This window comes from Meriones unguiculatus, chromosome 19 (assembly GCF_030254825.1).
Source record: "Meriones unguiculatus strain TT.TT164.6M chromosome 19, Bangor_MerUng_6.1, whole genome shotgun sequence".
NCBI lineage: Eukaryota > Metazoa > Chordata > Mammalia > Rodentia > Muridae > Meriones > Meriones unguiculatus.
In genome coordinates this window covers 64,360,421-64,373,476 of record NC_083366.1, presented here as the reverse complement: position 1 = coordinate 64,373,476, position 13,056 = coordinate 64,360,421, and the positions used below count along the sequence as shown (strand labels likewise).

The window sequence follows — 13,056 nt, the reverse complement described above, 5'->3', positions numbered from 1 at the left end:
GTAGGGGCCAGCTCAGCCTGTTTCCATCCTGGATCTGGGACACTAAAACATCAGTGCATGTATGTGAGCCATATTTTTCTTATTTTAAAAATGGGCATAATTTTACATTTTTGCCTCATAAAGGTGTCCATGATTTGTTGGCCAAAGGATCTCTGAATACTAGAACTGCTCTGTACAACTTAAGTTCCTACTACCCTGTTACCCGTTCTGTGTGATCAAAAGTTGTCCTCCTCCATGGCTTGCTTTCTCCTAGGAATCCTTTTCTTTTTCTTAAGCATCAGCTACAGAATTTAAGGAAGAGAAGGCAAGTAGATTTCTGGGAGTTCTAGGCAAGCCAGGGCTCACAGTGAAATTCTGTCTCCCAAGATGAAATGCTTAGGCAAAGAATGGGGAGGGAGAAAAGTGGCAATAAAATATCAGAGACCAGGAAGCAGGAGAGATGGCATCTTGTTAATACCAGAGAAAGCCTTGAAGAAGGCTCTTTAGTTCTGAGAGTCCCATTGTCTGTGGGATGAGAGGTGGAAGCAGGACCAGGTAGAAGAAGTTCAAAGTCTCTATAAAAGGCAGAAAGGGTCTCTGTGCTCCCATCTGCCCAGCACAATGCTCTGCCTGTGTGGGAAAGATAGGAAAAGACCAGCAGTTTCTAGTCTCTGAACCCAGAGACTTATTTTTTTTTAAACGTTCCTCTGCATAATGTTTTGTTTTGTTTTGCTTTGTTTTTTTAAATAAAAAGTAAAGCATAGGGAGTACCTTTACTAGATCTAGGCTTTCTTTTTAAGTGTATTAATGTTTTGCCTGTATTATTCAGAACAAAGGGGATTTTTCTCATTTTGTAAGTTTTCAGGTGGAAATCTATAACACGTGGTGTAGTCTTATCAGATAGGACCACAGGTTTGTCTTGCTTTTCCACTGAGAGCTATAGACACCCACTCTCCAAGCTCCACCACCATAGCACAGACTCTGTGAACCTCAGTAAGTCCCCACTAAAACCACATTGATATTTTTCACAGAACTAGAAAAATTATTTATAAAATCTGCAGTGTTAGATGGTCATAAATCACACCCAGGTTGGGCAGTGCTCTCCTGAAGCTTTGTGGTTTTGCTCATGACTGTTGGTGCTGCGATGAAATTGTAACCTTCTTGGATTGTTCTAGTTGTTTGCTTCTCTGAGCAAAATTAAGCATGTTTGTGAAGTCCCTCTGGATAGGCAGTGTTTCTCATGGACTTCCTTGGCTGAGCCCAGTTATTTGCATGGATGGTTCCAGCTCTTCAGCACCCTACTTCCTCTATTGATGACATCCAACCTCTGTTGAAAGTCAGATGTGTGAGGTGCTGGCACCTCCTAAGCCAGAGTGCATCTGTGCCCATTGTTCTTACTTCATGGCTGGGCTAGTGTTTTGTGTCTCAGGTCACAGGCCTAAGTCCAGGAAACTTAGGATAATATGGTTTGGAGGATGAAATCTGGCAACACAGCTACTTCATTCAGCTCTGTTTGTATTGCTTCATTGGAATGTTTACTTGAAAAAATATAGTTCAAGAGAAAATGGCTTAGCAGTCCTCAGATAATCAGTCTTTCCATTCTCTGTGTAATCAAAGGACTTAAAAGCCGGTTCCAGGCTGTCCAGTCTGATGGCCTGTGGCAGAGGTCAGCATGTGAGTTGAATGAATGTGCTGTGCTTTCCCTTTTGGTGGTTCTAATAATCTGAAAGTTTCCAAAATGGGCTTCTGATGCTGGAGGAACAGTTCTGTCAGTTCAGAAGATTGTGATGATAGGATTTCTTCTCCAGATTGCTCTAGAATAGCTAGCTAACCCTTCACTTGCTATAGTGTGTGACAATCTGAAACAGTCATGGGAGTGTGAGCCTGATTCACATGCCACACTGACTAAAAAGGAACATGCCTGCCTTAGGCCTAGAGCAAGATGAGCTTCTGTCAGAGGAATGCTACACTGTACCTGTCCACCGTTAGTGGTTAGAGGTTCTAACACTAAGGTTAACACTTTAACAGCTTTCGTTGTCTCTCCAGGTTCTCAGAGCTTAGGGTGAGGTACAGAGACACTTTGGTGTTTGGGAAATGGTCAAGAAAGGAGAGGCGGTGATTTACCAGCATGGAAAGAGGTGTCCTGAGGTGTGAACCAGACATCATACATGTTTGTAGCATCTGTGTGAACGATAGGTACAGAAATGGCTGAGTGTATTTTTTCTTACTCTCTCCTCTCAGAGGCTGTAAACCTAGCAAAACTCTAAGAACAAAGCTGTCTTGGTTATTAATCATATCAGATCCTTGGAGAGTTGCTTCTTTCCACAGCAGGGCGAGAGCCACATCCTTTAACACCACTGTTTTGTTTCCAATGGCAAGAACCTACAACAACTAAGAGCAGGTTGTGACAGGTGGGCAAAATGAGGATAGTGGTAAATAGTGATCCTAAAAAGCTACAGGTCATGGAGAGAACAAGGGACTGTTGCTGCTAGTTAGGAAGAAAGGTAGAGCCAGCCCTGATGTAGGAAAACAAACAAACAAACAAACAAACAACCCCAATGCTGGAAACAGAAAGCTGCTTCCGGCAGCCCTCAGAGTGCTGCCATTGCCTCTGGGTGTGGTGCTGGAGCCAGAATGAGGCAGAGATGCTGGCTGCTGCACCCAAGCCATCAAGATGTGACCAAAGGCTTGTGTGAGGTCTGAAGGAACCAAGAAGAGGGGATACCATGGGCAGCTGAGACACTGGACGGGGACACATTCTGGCTTGGGCAGTTTAGTTTTAGTTACACAGGAAGTGTCCTTGAGGGGAGCATTGTGTGTGCAAGGTAAGGGAGAGTATGATGGCAGTGGCTTCATGACCACATGCAACTTCTGTCAATTCAAACAATTTCAAATTAGACAACAGCTGAGGCTCACAGTTGAAAAGTGATTTCTCAGTTGCCCAGCCAACAATGACTGAGCTGGGAACCAAGGCCCATTATCCCTGGCAGAGAGGCTGTGCTGGCCCCCTTGCACCCAGCAGTCACTGTGGTCTACGAATCTGCATTCGTTTAATGACCAGTGATGCTCCTTCCCTTGCATATTCTTATTCCACTGTCTTTATCCTTTGTTAGTCATTTAAAAGTGGATTGCTTGTCTTGTTTGTTTTGGGACAGGGCCAGTCCACCCTGGCACTGAACTTGTAATCTGCCTGCCTCAGCCTCCGAAGGGTAAAAGACTGAGGTGGTAGGTGCGCACCACCACATCCAGCTGTTCTTTACACACTGTTTTGTTGATACTTTCACTCAGCCTAAGGCCACCCTGCATCTTTACAATGGCTTTTAAGTTTCCAATTATAATGAAACCAATTTACCAAAGAGAAAAATTATCTCTCCCCTGTAGTCATTGCTTTTCACTTTGTATCTTCTGACAGAGGTTTTCTATTAAGGTCCATACATTTTAGCTCTTTACATTTTGTCTCTGACTCACTCATTCCTTTAATCTTTTGTGTATGGCGAGAAGCAGGCACAGAGTTCATTTTGGAGGGGAGAGGTGCTGACACAGGGTTTCTCTGTGTAGCCCTGGCTGTCCTGGAACTCACTCTGTAGACCAAGCTGGCCTCAGACTCACAGAGCTCTGCCTGCCTCTACCTCCTGATGTGCCAACACAGTCCCAAGGTTCCTTTTTATATGAAGATACACAGTTGCCCTGCCATCAGTCCCTGGTAAATTAGAAGGGTTTTGCTCACAGTAGAAGCTTTAAAGGCTAGCTTTGAAAAAAAGCAAGTGACTGATACGTAAACAGAGCCAGGACAATGAAAAGGAAGCAGGTTCTGGAATGGTTTATAGGCCAGAGGATAAAGTTGGTCTCCTTCCTCACAGAACATACAAAAGTTTAAAAAGAACTAATTTTAAGAATCCTCAAAAATAAAAACAAAAATCCTCAAAATAATACATAAATCTAAATATATATAATGGCCTTGGGCTAGGGAATGGCTCACTAACAGAAGTATGAGGGTGGATGCCCTCTCCAGTCATCAGGCGTGCATGTGAACACAGACCACATGCAGGCAAAGCACCCATACATATAAAATAAAAATAAATCTAAAAAAAGAAAAAAGCTGTGCATGTGTGGTAGCGTATACTTGTGATCCTAGCACTGAGGCGGCAGAACCAAGAGGATTCCTGGAGCCTGCTGGCCAGCATAACTAGCCAGCTAAACAGGGATCGAGTCAGTTAAAAGTGCATAGTTCTCTTTAAAGGACCCACGTTTAGTTTCTAGGCCTCCTATCAGGTGGCTCACAACTATCCAATTCTAGCTACAGGGGTCCAATGTGTGGGCCTTACAGGTACTCACGTAGGTGTATGAGTTCACACACACACATAATTTGAACTAACAAACTCCTTTAATCTTAGCAGCTGGGGCAAGCTACTCTCTGAAGGTGCCAGCCTGCTCTACATGATTAGTTCCAGGCCGGACAGAGCTGCAGTGTGAAACCCTGTCTCTAATGATGGAGTCAGGCATACTGGGATGCACCTTCAATCCCAGCACTCTGGAACCAGAAGCAGGTGAATCTGTGAGTTTGAGGCCAGCCTGGTCTTCATAGTGAATTCCAGGACAACCAGGGCTACAGAGAGAGATCCTGTCAAAAGCTGGGCATGGTGGCACATATTTTTAACTCCAGCGCTTAAGCCAGTCTTGTCTACAAAGTGAGTTACAGGACCGCCAGGGCTACACAGAGAAACTCTTGTCTAAAAAACAAAAACAAACCAAAAGTAAAAAAATCATCCATGTATCTATTAGTGAACAGATAACACTGTAGTAATTAATCTATATATTAAATAGCCATTTAAGATAATATGGATGAGCTTTAAAAAGATGCTAAATAAAAGGCACGTCACACACTCACACACACACACACACACACACACACAAGTCCATACCATAGAATTCTACTTGTCTAAAATGTCTGTCACAGGGAATCCAAAACAGAAACTATGTTAGTGGCTGCCTAAATCTGTGCTGAGAACACCTGAAGGCCCAAGAGTTTCTTTACAGAGTAGTGAAAACACTTGGAGAATTAAAGTGGTATGTTGTACCACCTTGGAAATCTACTAAAATTGTGTGTTCTAGTTGTTTTATTATGCTGTATTTGTGCACTTTAATGAATTATAAGGTTTTTTGTTTTGTTTTGTTTTTTTAACCACTCAGTTGTTCAGACAAAAATCTTTTGACGTCAAGATGAACTGACATTTGTGGACATCCAAGCTGCCCATGGGATTGAACTTAGTGGAAGGGAGGCGATGTCGTCACTCCTATGGTTTTGAGCCAGTATGGCTGAAGCATTGCACTGGCAGCCTGTAGAGTCCTGTTAAAATATAGCTCCTTTGCACTCCATCAGCCAATGCCACAGGACAGAGTGAACCCAGCTGGCTATCAAATGGCCAGCATTCCCCACCCCACCCCCATCATAAACACCAGGGTTTTTTGTTTTGTTGTTCATGCAAATTCCACCATATGGCACACAGCTGAGTACACAATGCCCTAACAGTCCTCAGTGGCACCCAGGCCCTGCACTCCTAGAGAGCCTGGAGCCCTGGAATGGAAGCACAAGAGCCAGCTGGTTAGTATTCTTGAGGCCCCTGGAAGATCCACCTCTGTAACAGCCTTCCTGATAACATCTGCAGATACATAGGCTTCTATTGTCCTCTCACGAGAGCCCCCAGTGACGTGCAAAACACACCTGTGCACTAGTCAGAGCATGCTTAAGATTATCCTTCCGGGCCTACGCAGCAGCTTTCCCCTCTTTGGGCCGTGTGACTTTATTAATGGAAGAATGTGACTAAGTTTCTTTCCAGATCACATGGATAGTTTCTGATGAACCTTTTGTTGTCTTACTGGTTTTAATGGAACATAGTCTAAGTCAGGGACCATAACTAACTCCTTCCTGCCTATTTGGTCTTTCTTTATCAAAGTCAAATAGAGAGGAAATTTCTCAAATTTCCTATCACTCTTGAAACTAGCTGATCTCCATCGTCAAGAACACTTTTGCATATTTTGTTTGATCATTTTTCACAGCAATTCTGCCTTCCCCCTCAAAGTCTTTTATGTCCCTCTCATTAAGAACGGCCCTTGTATTAGTAACTAATAAGGTTGCTGTTCTTGGGGTCTACTCAGGCTGTCGGCTTTTCATTCCTTCCTTCCTACTTTCCGGTGTTCTAGAGTTCAGATGACCACACAGGAATGAAGCTGGCTAAACACAGCAACCTCAGCTTACATGGAGGGATGCTCTTGCAGTCCTAGCTTTACAGAAGAGTGTTTGAGTGCCTGCCCACTGTCTCATGTCAGCAATTCTGTCTTCGTTATAAAGTACACTTTTTAGTGAACGCATCTGAGTGTTCCTTTTGCTTATGCGACAGAGTGGCCTAGGGAGTGGAGACCAGCTCTGTCCTGCTTGGAGGCCAAGCCTCAGGCTTTGCCTTGGAGCCAGCCCAAGCCCCAGCCCTCCCTTGAGCCCCATGTGCTGCAGCCAAGCACAGTCTGGAAGCTGAACTGCCACGTTCACACACACTCCTTTACGTTCCTCAAACAGTTGTTATTAATTTAGAAGAGCCTGAGGTTTAAACATCAACCAACACTTTCCACTGAAATCACTTAGGTATACATTTTTCTTCTAAAAACTTGTTCTGCTGAAATTAGTAATTATCTGTAAAGTATACCAGCCCACCCCAGCTTGGGGCCTGGATGTGTTCTTTGTTGGTGGCTACATTCAGAGACGCTGGCAGCCTTGGTATCCCATGCTAGCAGAAGCTCTCCAAGAGGGAGCATTCTTTTAAGGGGTTGTGGTACATCTTTGTCCCCACAGAACCTTATCTGATGGACCCAGATGCTTTAATCTAGCCAGTCTCTTCAGCCCCAGGAGGCTCTGCCTAAGGTCCCAGGCCTACCCCATGGTGACTCTTTGGCTGGGCCAGGGGTAGTTGTACTTCACCGTCCTTGCTTGACTTAGGTATCACCCCTAGAAAGCATCTCTTCTTCTGCAACTGAGAGGATACATGGAAGGACATTTCAAAGATCAGCCTTGAGACCTTAAAGCCTCGTGGTGATGTCAATCTCAAGTCTGTTGTTTGGCCTCTAGCCCTATAGTATGTTTGCACAAAGCAGACAAAAAGTGCTCATCAGTTACATAAACACCTGGAAAACAAACTTTGTTGTCATGGTGATATAAACCAGTATGTCAGTTATGATATGCTAGAGCCTCCTAGATCCTGCTGTGGACAAGCATGAAGGCATGCCATACTACCTGAGGAAGCCATACCTACTCCTGTGACATTCGCCCCATTCCTGTTTTCTATAGACAGAACACTGCAACTAGGAATGGTACGGGTCTCACCATGAAGGTGACTCTCAGACCATATGCTTTCCCCAACACAATGGGAGCCTGGTACCTCCAACTATATAGTTTGGGTACCTGGGTAGGGTCTGGCCCATGTCAAGGATTCAAGGGCCAGAAGCTTATGTGGGTGAGTTAGCACCAGCCAGTAGCACATAGAACACTTCCATCTCAAACTCCAAAATGTTTCTCCTGGATCTGACTGTAATTATTTTTTTTCACATACAGGAGAAGTACCCAGATAGCGTGTACCTCTCAGAGGGCACCTGTTCCCACTGCATGGAGATCCACAGCGCCAGACAGCCAGGGTAAGTCTGTGTAGCACAACAGCCCTAGAACCAGGACTGTTCAGAGAGGCTGGGAGGACTAAAGAGTATCCAATGGAGAGACAGGTGGTATCACAGCAGACACCACCAACCGTGTGCAGGGAGACCGCTGTGTAACCCTGAAGGAAGAGCAAAGGTAGCAAGCAGGGCTGGGATCAGCAAGAGACACTCTGCCTCGGGGTGCTTGGGGTGTACAAGGAAGACGGGTGTGTGTGTGTGAGAGAGAGAGAGAGAGAGAATCTGCTGGTGTGACAGACATCACAAGAACCACAGCGAAGCCAAAATTTAAAAAACAGGTACCCCTTTACACTAGGCACCTAAGAGCACCCTCCCACAGCCACTGTCACACTCCTGCTTTTCATCTTGTCTTCATATTTGCACATATGCCTGTATGTGCCTCAGGACCCATGTTCAACAGCCTAAGCACACTTAGTCTGCCTTCTAACAGGGTCTTCCTTACACGGGCTGCTGGCCACATGGTTGTAGTTCATTTATTCTCATGCCTCATCCTCCAGTGAGGAGTTCTGTCTGTATTCCTCAGGTCCTGAGGGTTTGAGCTTTTCAATCCTGTTTCTCCTGCCATATGGCACATGGCTGCTCTTAGGATAAGAAATGTCCAACCGTAAAGACAGTGTGTGTGCCGCTTCCTATCCATTCCAGATCATTTTCACCGTACATTGCCCCAACATTATCACAGGACATCCTGTTGCTTGTCCCATTACTTATCCCATTGATGTTTGCATAGTGTGTGTACAAGTTTCCAAACTGTCCTATGGAACTGATCACACGCCTTCCTTCTCTCTGGAGAATTGGCCTTAGAAGGTGAGCCTGGCCACCAGACACCATGTGACGTGCTCAGAGGCTAATCTTTTCAAATTGCAGAAACACCAAACCTCGCCTCTTTTTCAGGTTTGAACTGGTGATTGTTTGGAGGATACAAATAGATGATGAAGGGAAAGTTTTCCCAAAGCTGGACCTTCTCACCAAAGTCCCAGAGCGAGGTAGGACTCCAGGTGTATGGACAGCCTTTCCAGAGACTTCTCAGTGTGCCCAACAAAGGCATCTGAATCTTATCTGGGTTTACATGGGAAGAATCAAAAGTTGAAAATGTCATAAAATGTACTTTGTAATCAGTAACCACCCAAACAGCACACAAGAAGGGACTACTCTCCTGAGGCCTTTGCAGGCTGTGTGGAGGAAGGCATTTTCTCTGCCTTAGGTTACAGGAGACAATGGCCCTTGGTCTTCTCCGACCTGTCTCTAGTGCTTCCCACTGTGTGGCTGTCGGATAGACAGACACTGACGTTTCTTACCAGGCTTCTTTTCTTCACAGCCATGGAGCTGGACAAGAACAGGGTCATAGAAACTGCTCCTCTGAGTTTCCGAAGCCTGCTGGGAGTACTTGGAATTGAAGCTGCTCTAGACAGCCTTATAAGATTGTTCAGTGCGGAAAACAACTAGCTCCCCGCTGGCAGCACACAGGAATATGACGCTGGGCTGAGGAACATGTGACTTCTGCTGCATATGAACATTTCTCTTTTCCAGATAGAAACTATATCCTTCTGACCATGCATTTGTGGTACATTACATGTGAACTCCCATGGCATGAAAATAAAACTTTTCAGATATGTTAAAAGCAACATGTATAGTGCTTTGTTACAAGTAAGTTTAATATTTGAGGAAATGGTTGTCCATTCCCAAATGATTGTCAAAGAGCTGTGCTAAGCCTTCAACCTCACATCAGGTTGGCCCAAGAAAGCATGAGCCACAGTAAAACCCAAAGCTAAACATCTGGTCTGCAGAGCAGACTCTCCCAGCAAGTCCTGACACTCCTCTTGGTCTCCTACTAAAGGACTGTTTGACAGCAGTGACTGCACTGTTTCCTTTACTTGGGAACTTCGCTGAAGACACATGCACAGTCTGAGGGTGGGGTATGACTATAATCCCAGCACACAGTGCAATCCAAGCTTAAAGCCAGGTTTGGGCACACAGTGCACCCCTGTCTCGAAAAACAAAGGCTAGAGTGTACCTCCATGGTAGAACAACCGTTTGCTGTGTGCAAGGCCCCGAGTCCAACCCCCACTGCCACATAAGAACTAGCCAGGCTGAGGCTGTACCATGTCAGACACGGAACTAATATTTGTTGAGTGCCTCAGTTTCCTGCTGTGCTGCCAAGATGAGGGGTTGGTATGGGCATCCTAAACTAAGCAGAGCATCAGGACTATGGTTGGATGAGAGCCCTGCCCATACTGACAGGGTGTTCCACCAGTTTTTACCCCAGGAGATGCTGCTTGTTTTTATCAGCCCATCTATCCAGCCATAATAATAATTGCTAAATAATAATTCTCTGAGACCCAGCCATACCTGACATCAGTTCTGTGGCATCAGACACACACACCCCTCTAGTCCACCTCCAAATCAGTCAACCTTGAGTCAAAACAAAACCAAAAACAGGCCACTTTCCCGTTTCACATCCCCAGTTATTAGAACATGACCTACACCAGTCAAAAGAAAGTCAGAGGATCCAAATGCACAAGTGTTTTTTACCTGAGTGTTCAACAGTCAGAATATTAGGGCAGAATTTAACAAATTCTATAGGAGGTCATTTGATTCAAACAAGTATAATTCTCAAAGTTTATCACAAAATTTCCCACAAAAGTTTACAATCAGCAAAATATTTTCTTCATTTTTCATGTAGCATATTTCATACAGTTCCATGGTTTTTACTATGTTACAATAAGCCTTCATTAGTCTCTCAAAAGAATGATATAAATAATCAGTCTGTACAGCCAAAAATGAAGCCAAAACTCCCAATGATTTTATAGCAGCCAGGCACACTTTTGGTGACCCCAATAGAATCCTCAGTGCCAGCTAGGAGCCTTCTATAGCCCTGCTGAAAACAGCAAAGCCCTAGACCCACATACCCAATATGCCTCAGAGCTAACCCAGGGGTGAGTGTGTGGCTTAGGAGGAAGGGAAACCTTGATCCTCAACCACCCAAGACACTAGAGTGCTAGGAAAACTCTGGGCTGTCAGGCACACCCACCCAGCCAACCACAGCAGCTGAGTTACAGCTCTGCCTCCAGCCTCTACAGCAGCAATTTCAGGTAAGAAAGAACGCCTCAGCTCCCCCTAGAGTTAAATCATAAGGAAGAATTAAAAAAAAAAAAAAAAAAGCAATGCTCATGCGAGTGGTGTCCATCCCGACCTGAGCCTTGTGTCCCCTTGCCGCTGCTCCTATTACAAAGCCAGGGGCTTCAGTACCTCCACAGGGACATGAGTCCAAACCACTCAGACGTGATGTCCACACTAACCCCTGACTGCTCTGCAGCAGGGAACCACCCAAAGCCTGTGTTGATGTTTGACCTGCATTGAACAAGTGACCGGTTAATAGCTGGGAAAGTTCCAGTAGTATCCATGTTTTCATGAAAATCCAAACCGTAATATACTCATGACAATTCAAGTTTTCTATGTCAAGAGTCTGGTGGTAAGAGATCCAAACCTTGGGTCTTAATAATAAGGCTTTTCGCATTAGAGAACTGGACGTGAGCTCTGCTTGGAAGAACTACCCAGGATGTTTTCCTGGGGCTTAACGGACACTTCCACCCTAAGAAAACAGATGGCTTGCTGGGACACAGCACTCACGTCCTACATTCCTGGTCCTAGAAGATTCTAGTGCTCCTTAATTCCTTGTCTCTGAGAGGCAGTCTAACCTCAGCAGGGGTTAAAAGCAAAAACATTCACAGCCAAGTCACCCAACACAACCGCAAATAGCTCTGTCATTCAACTTTCACATTCAAGTTTCAAAGACACTGCAGGGGGAAAAAGTTAGACCTTATGGAGAACCAATGTGCAATCTTCGTGTTCCTTGAACCGAGTCGACCTCACAGCGTCGTCTTTGGCATGCACAGTCTTTGAGTAATAGTTGACTATCTTGCTGTCTAGTTTATACTGGTGAGGGATGCTCTCATAGGGCTTGAGGTCGAGGTCCAATACAGACACAGAGAAGGCCAGCCGGGATCTTGATGAAGGGATAACAGGCCTCTGGTCAGAGCTGCAAGGAACAAAAGAATTTCAGATTGCACAGACCCTCAGCCCTCCACTCCCAGGCCAGCTCTCAGAACACACATTCTATGTCTGTGTGCATCCACTGTGTATGCCAGCTTCACACACTAGCACAGGTTAAGTGACTGCTGTGCCACAGGCCAGCACACTGTCCAGGAAGAGGGTTAAAAGAATAGAAGGTGGAAAAGCCATTATGTAGAATGCGTGAGTGATAGTCCCCATGCTGCAGTGGTATTAGCAAATGCTGGAGAAGTCACTTTATCATGTGCCAAGTATTACAAAACCTAAGAAAAAGTAAAAAGTACGTCGGTTGTACAGCAGCCAGATGGCCGGCTGTTGAAACAGACTCTTTTTATACGCTTTCCCATGGCTGCTGAGAACCCCTTCATGCTTTCCACATCTGGAGGGCAAGCTGCCTTTGTGTTACTCCTCAGATCACATCTTCAATACTTTTTGTTTCTTGGGGCTTTTGTGGATTTTATACATATCATGTATCATGTGCTTCTAACAATATGAACAATTACTTGAAAACCTTTTCAGAATAAAACTTCAAACCTGCCTGATACTGAGATTGTAGCATATTCAACCGTGTTGTGAAAACATACTAAGTAGCATTCACACTACTGCCTGAATAGCATCGCAGGCTGATCCCGGGCTGGCCTACGAGAGCTGTTAAGGGAGGTCCGCTTCCTCCGTGCTCACTACTCTTGTGGATTTAGAAATCATTAAAAATCAGACAAAACACTAGTTCCAAAAAGCCCTTAGTTGGAAAAGCAAACCCTGACATACATGGGCCTGTTGTAAAGTATACTAAAGCCTTAGTTCTTGTCTGTTGTTCCAGAACCCTGTTTGTAGGGGAACTGAATTGGACTGGACCACAGGCCTGACCGGTAGCCACAAGCTCCAGAGCAGCCCAATGCACAGGCCAGTGTACACCAGCCACTTAACGCCAAGAAGCCTGTCTCCTTCAGACCGTACTGCTAGGACCCAGCAAAAGCTGGGGCACAGTTATCCCTACTGCCATGGCCACACACACATCCCTGTGGTAGCTCTGAATAGTGGTAGTGGGGTAACCGGGCTGGGGAGCTGCTGCCCTCACCATAACAGCTCTCGGGGCACAAGCCAGCTTCAAGGGAGGCCAGGGGATAGATTCGCAGCAAGCCTGAGCTGTCTGTATTTGCGATAGACCCTGCCCGACTTAGGAACAACTTTCCTGGTAGTTCCAAACTCTTCAAAAGCCTGCAGCAACAAGAAGGATGACTTAACAACCTTTCAACTATGACAAATAAATGGCAGCCACAGAGGCTTGTGGAC

At 45.3% G+C, this 13,056-nt stretch overlaps 2 protein-coding genes across 3 annotated transcripts in view; one reads left to right on the top strand and one right to left on the bottom strand.

The window, feature by feature from the left end:
* Nucleotides 1-9,317, top strand: part of Cenpp (centromere protein P) — a 200,494-nt gene extending 191,177 nt beyond the window's left edge. Inside the window, exons 6-8 of the mRNA XM_060372568.1 lie at nt 7,580-7,659; nt 8,587-8,678; nt 9,011-9,317. Of these exons, the coding sequence (XP_060228551.1) occupies nt 7,580-7,659; nt 8,587-8,678; nt 9,011-9,138 (300 nt within the window). The 3' untranslated portion in view covers nt 9,139-9,317. The remainder of the gene's footprint in view (nt 1-7,579; nt 7,660-8,586; nt 8,679-9,010) is intronic.
* Ippk (inositol-pentakisphosphate 2-kinase) overlaps nt 1-13,056 on the bottom strand; it is a 58,021-nt gene that overhangs the window by 8,023 nt on the left and 36,942 nt on the right. The window contains exon 13 of one of the 2 annotated variants that reach the window (XM_060372567.1): nt 11,512-11,731. In XM_060372567.1, the coding sequence (XP_060228550.1) occupies nt 11,512-11,731 (220 nt within the window). Of the gene's footprint in view, nt 1-10,282; nt 11,732-13,056 lie in introns of those variants that run through there. The other variant, XM_021658227.2, reaches the window with a different exon arrangement.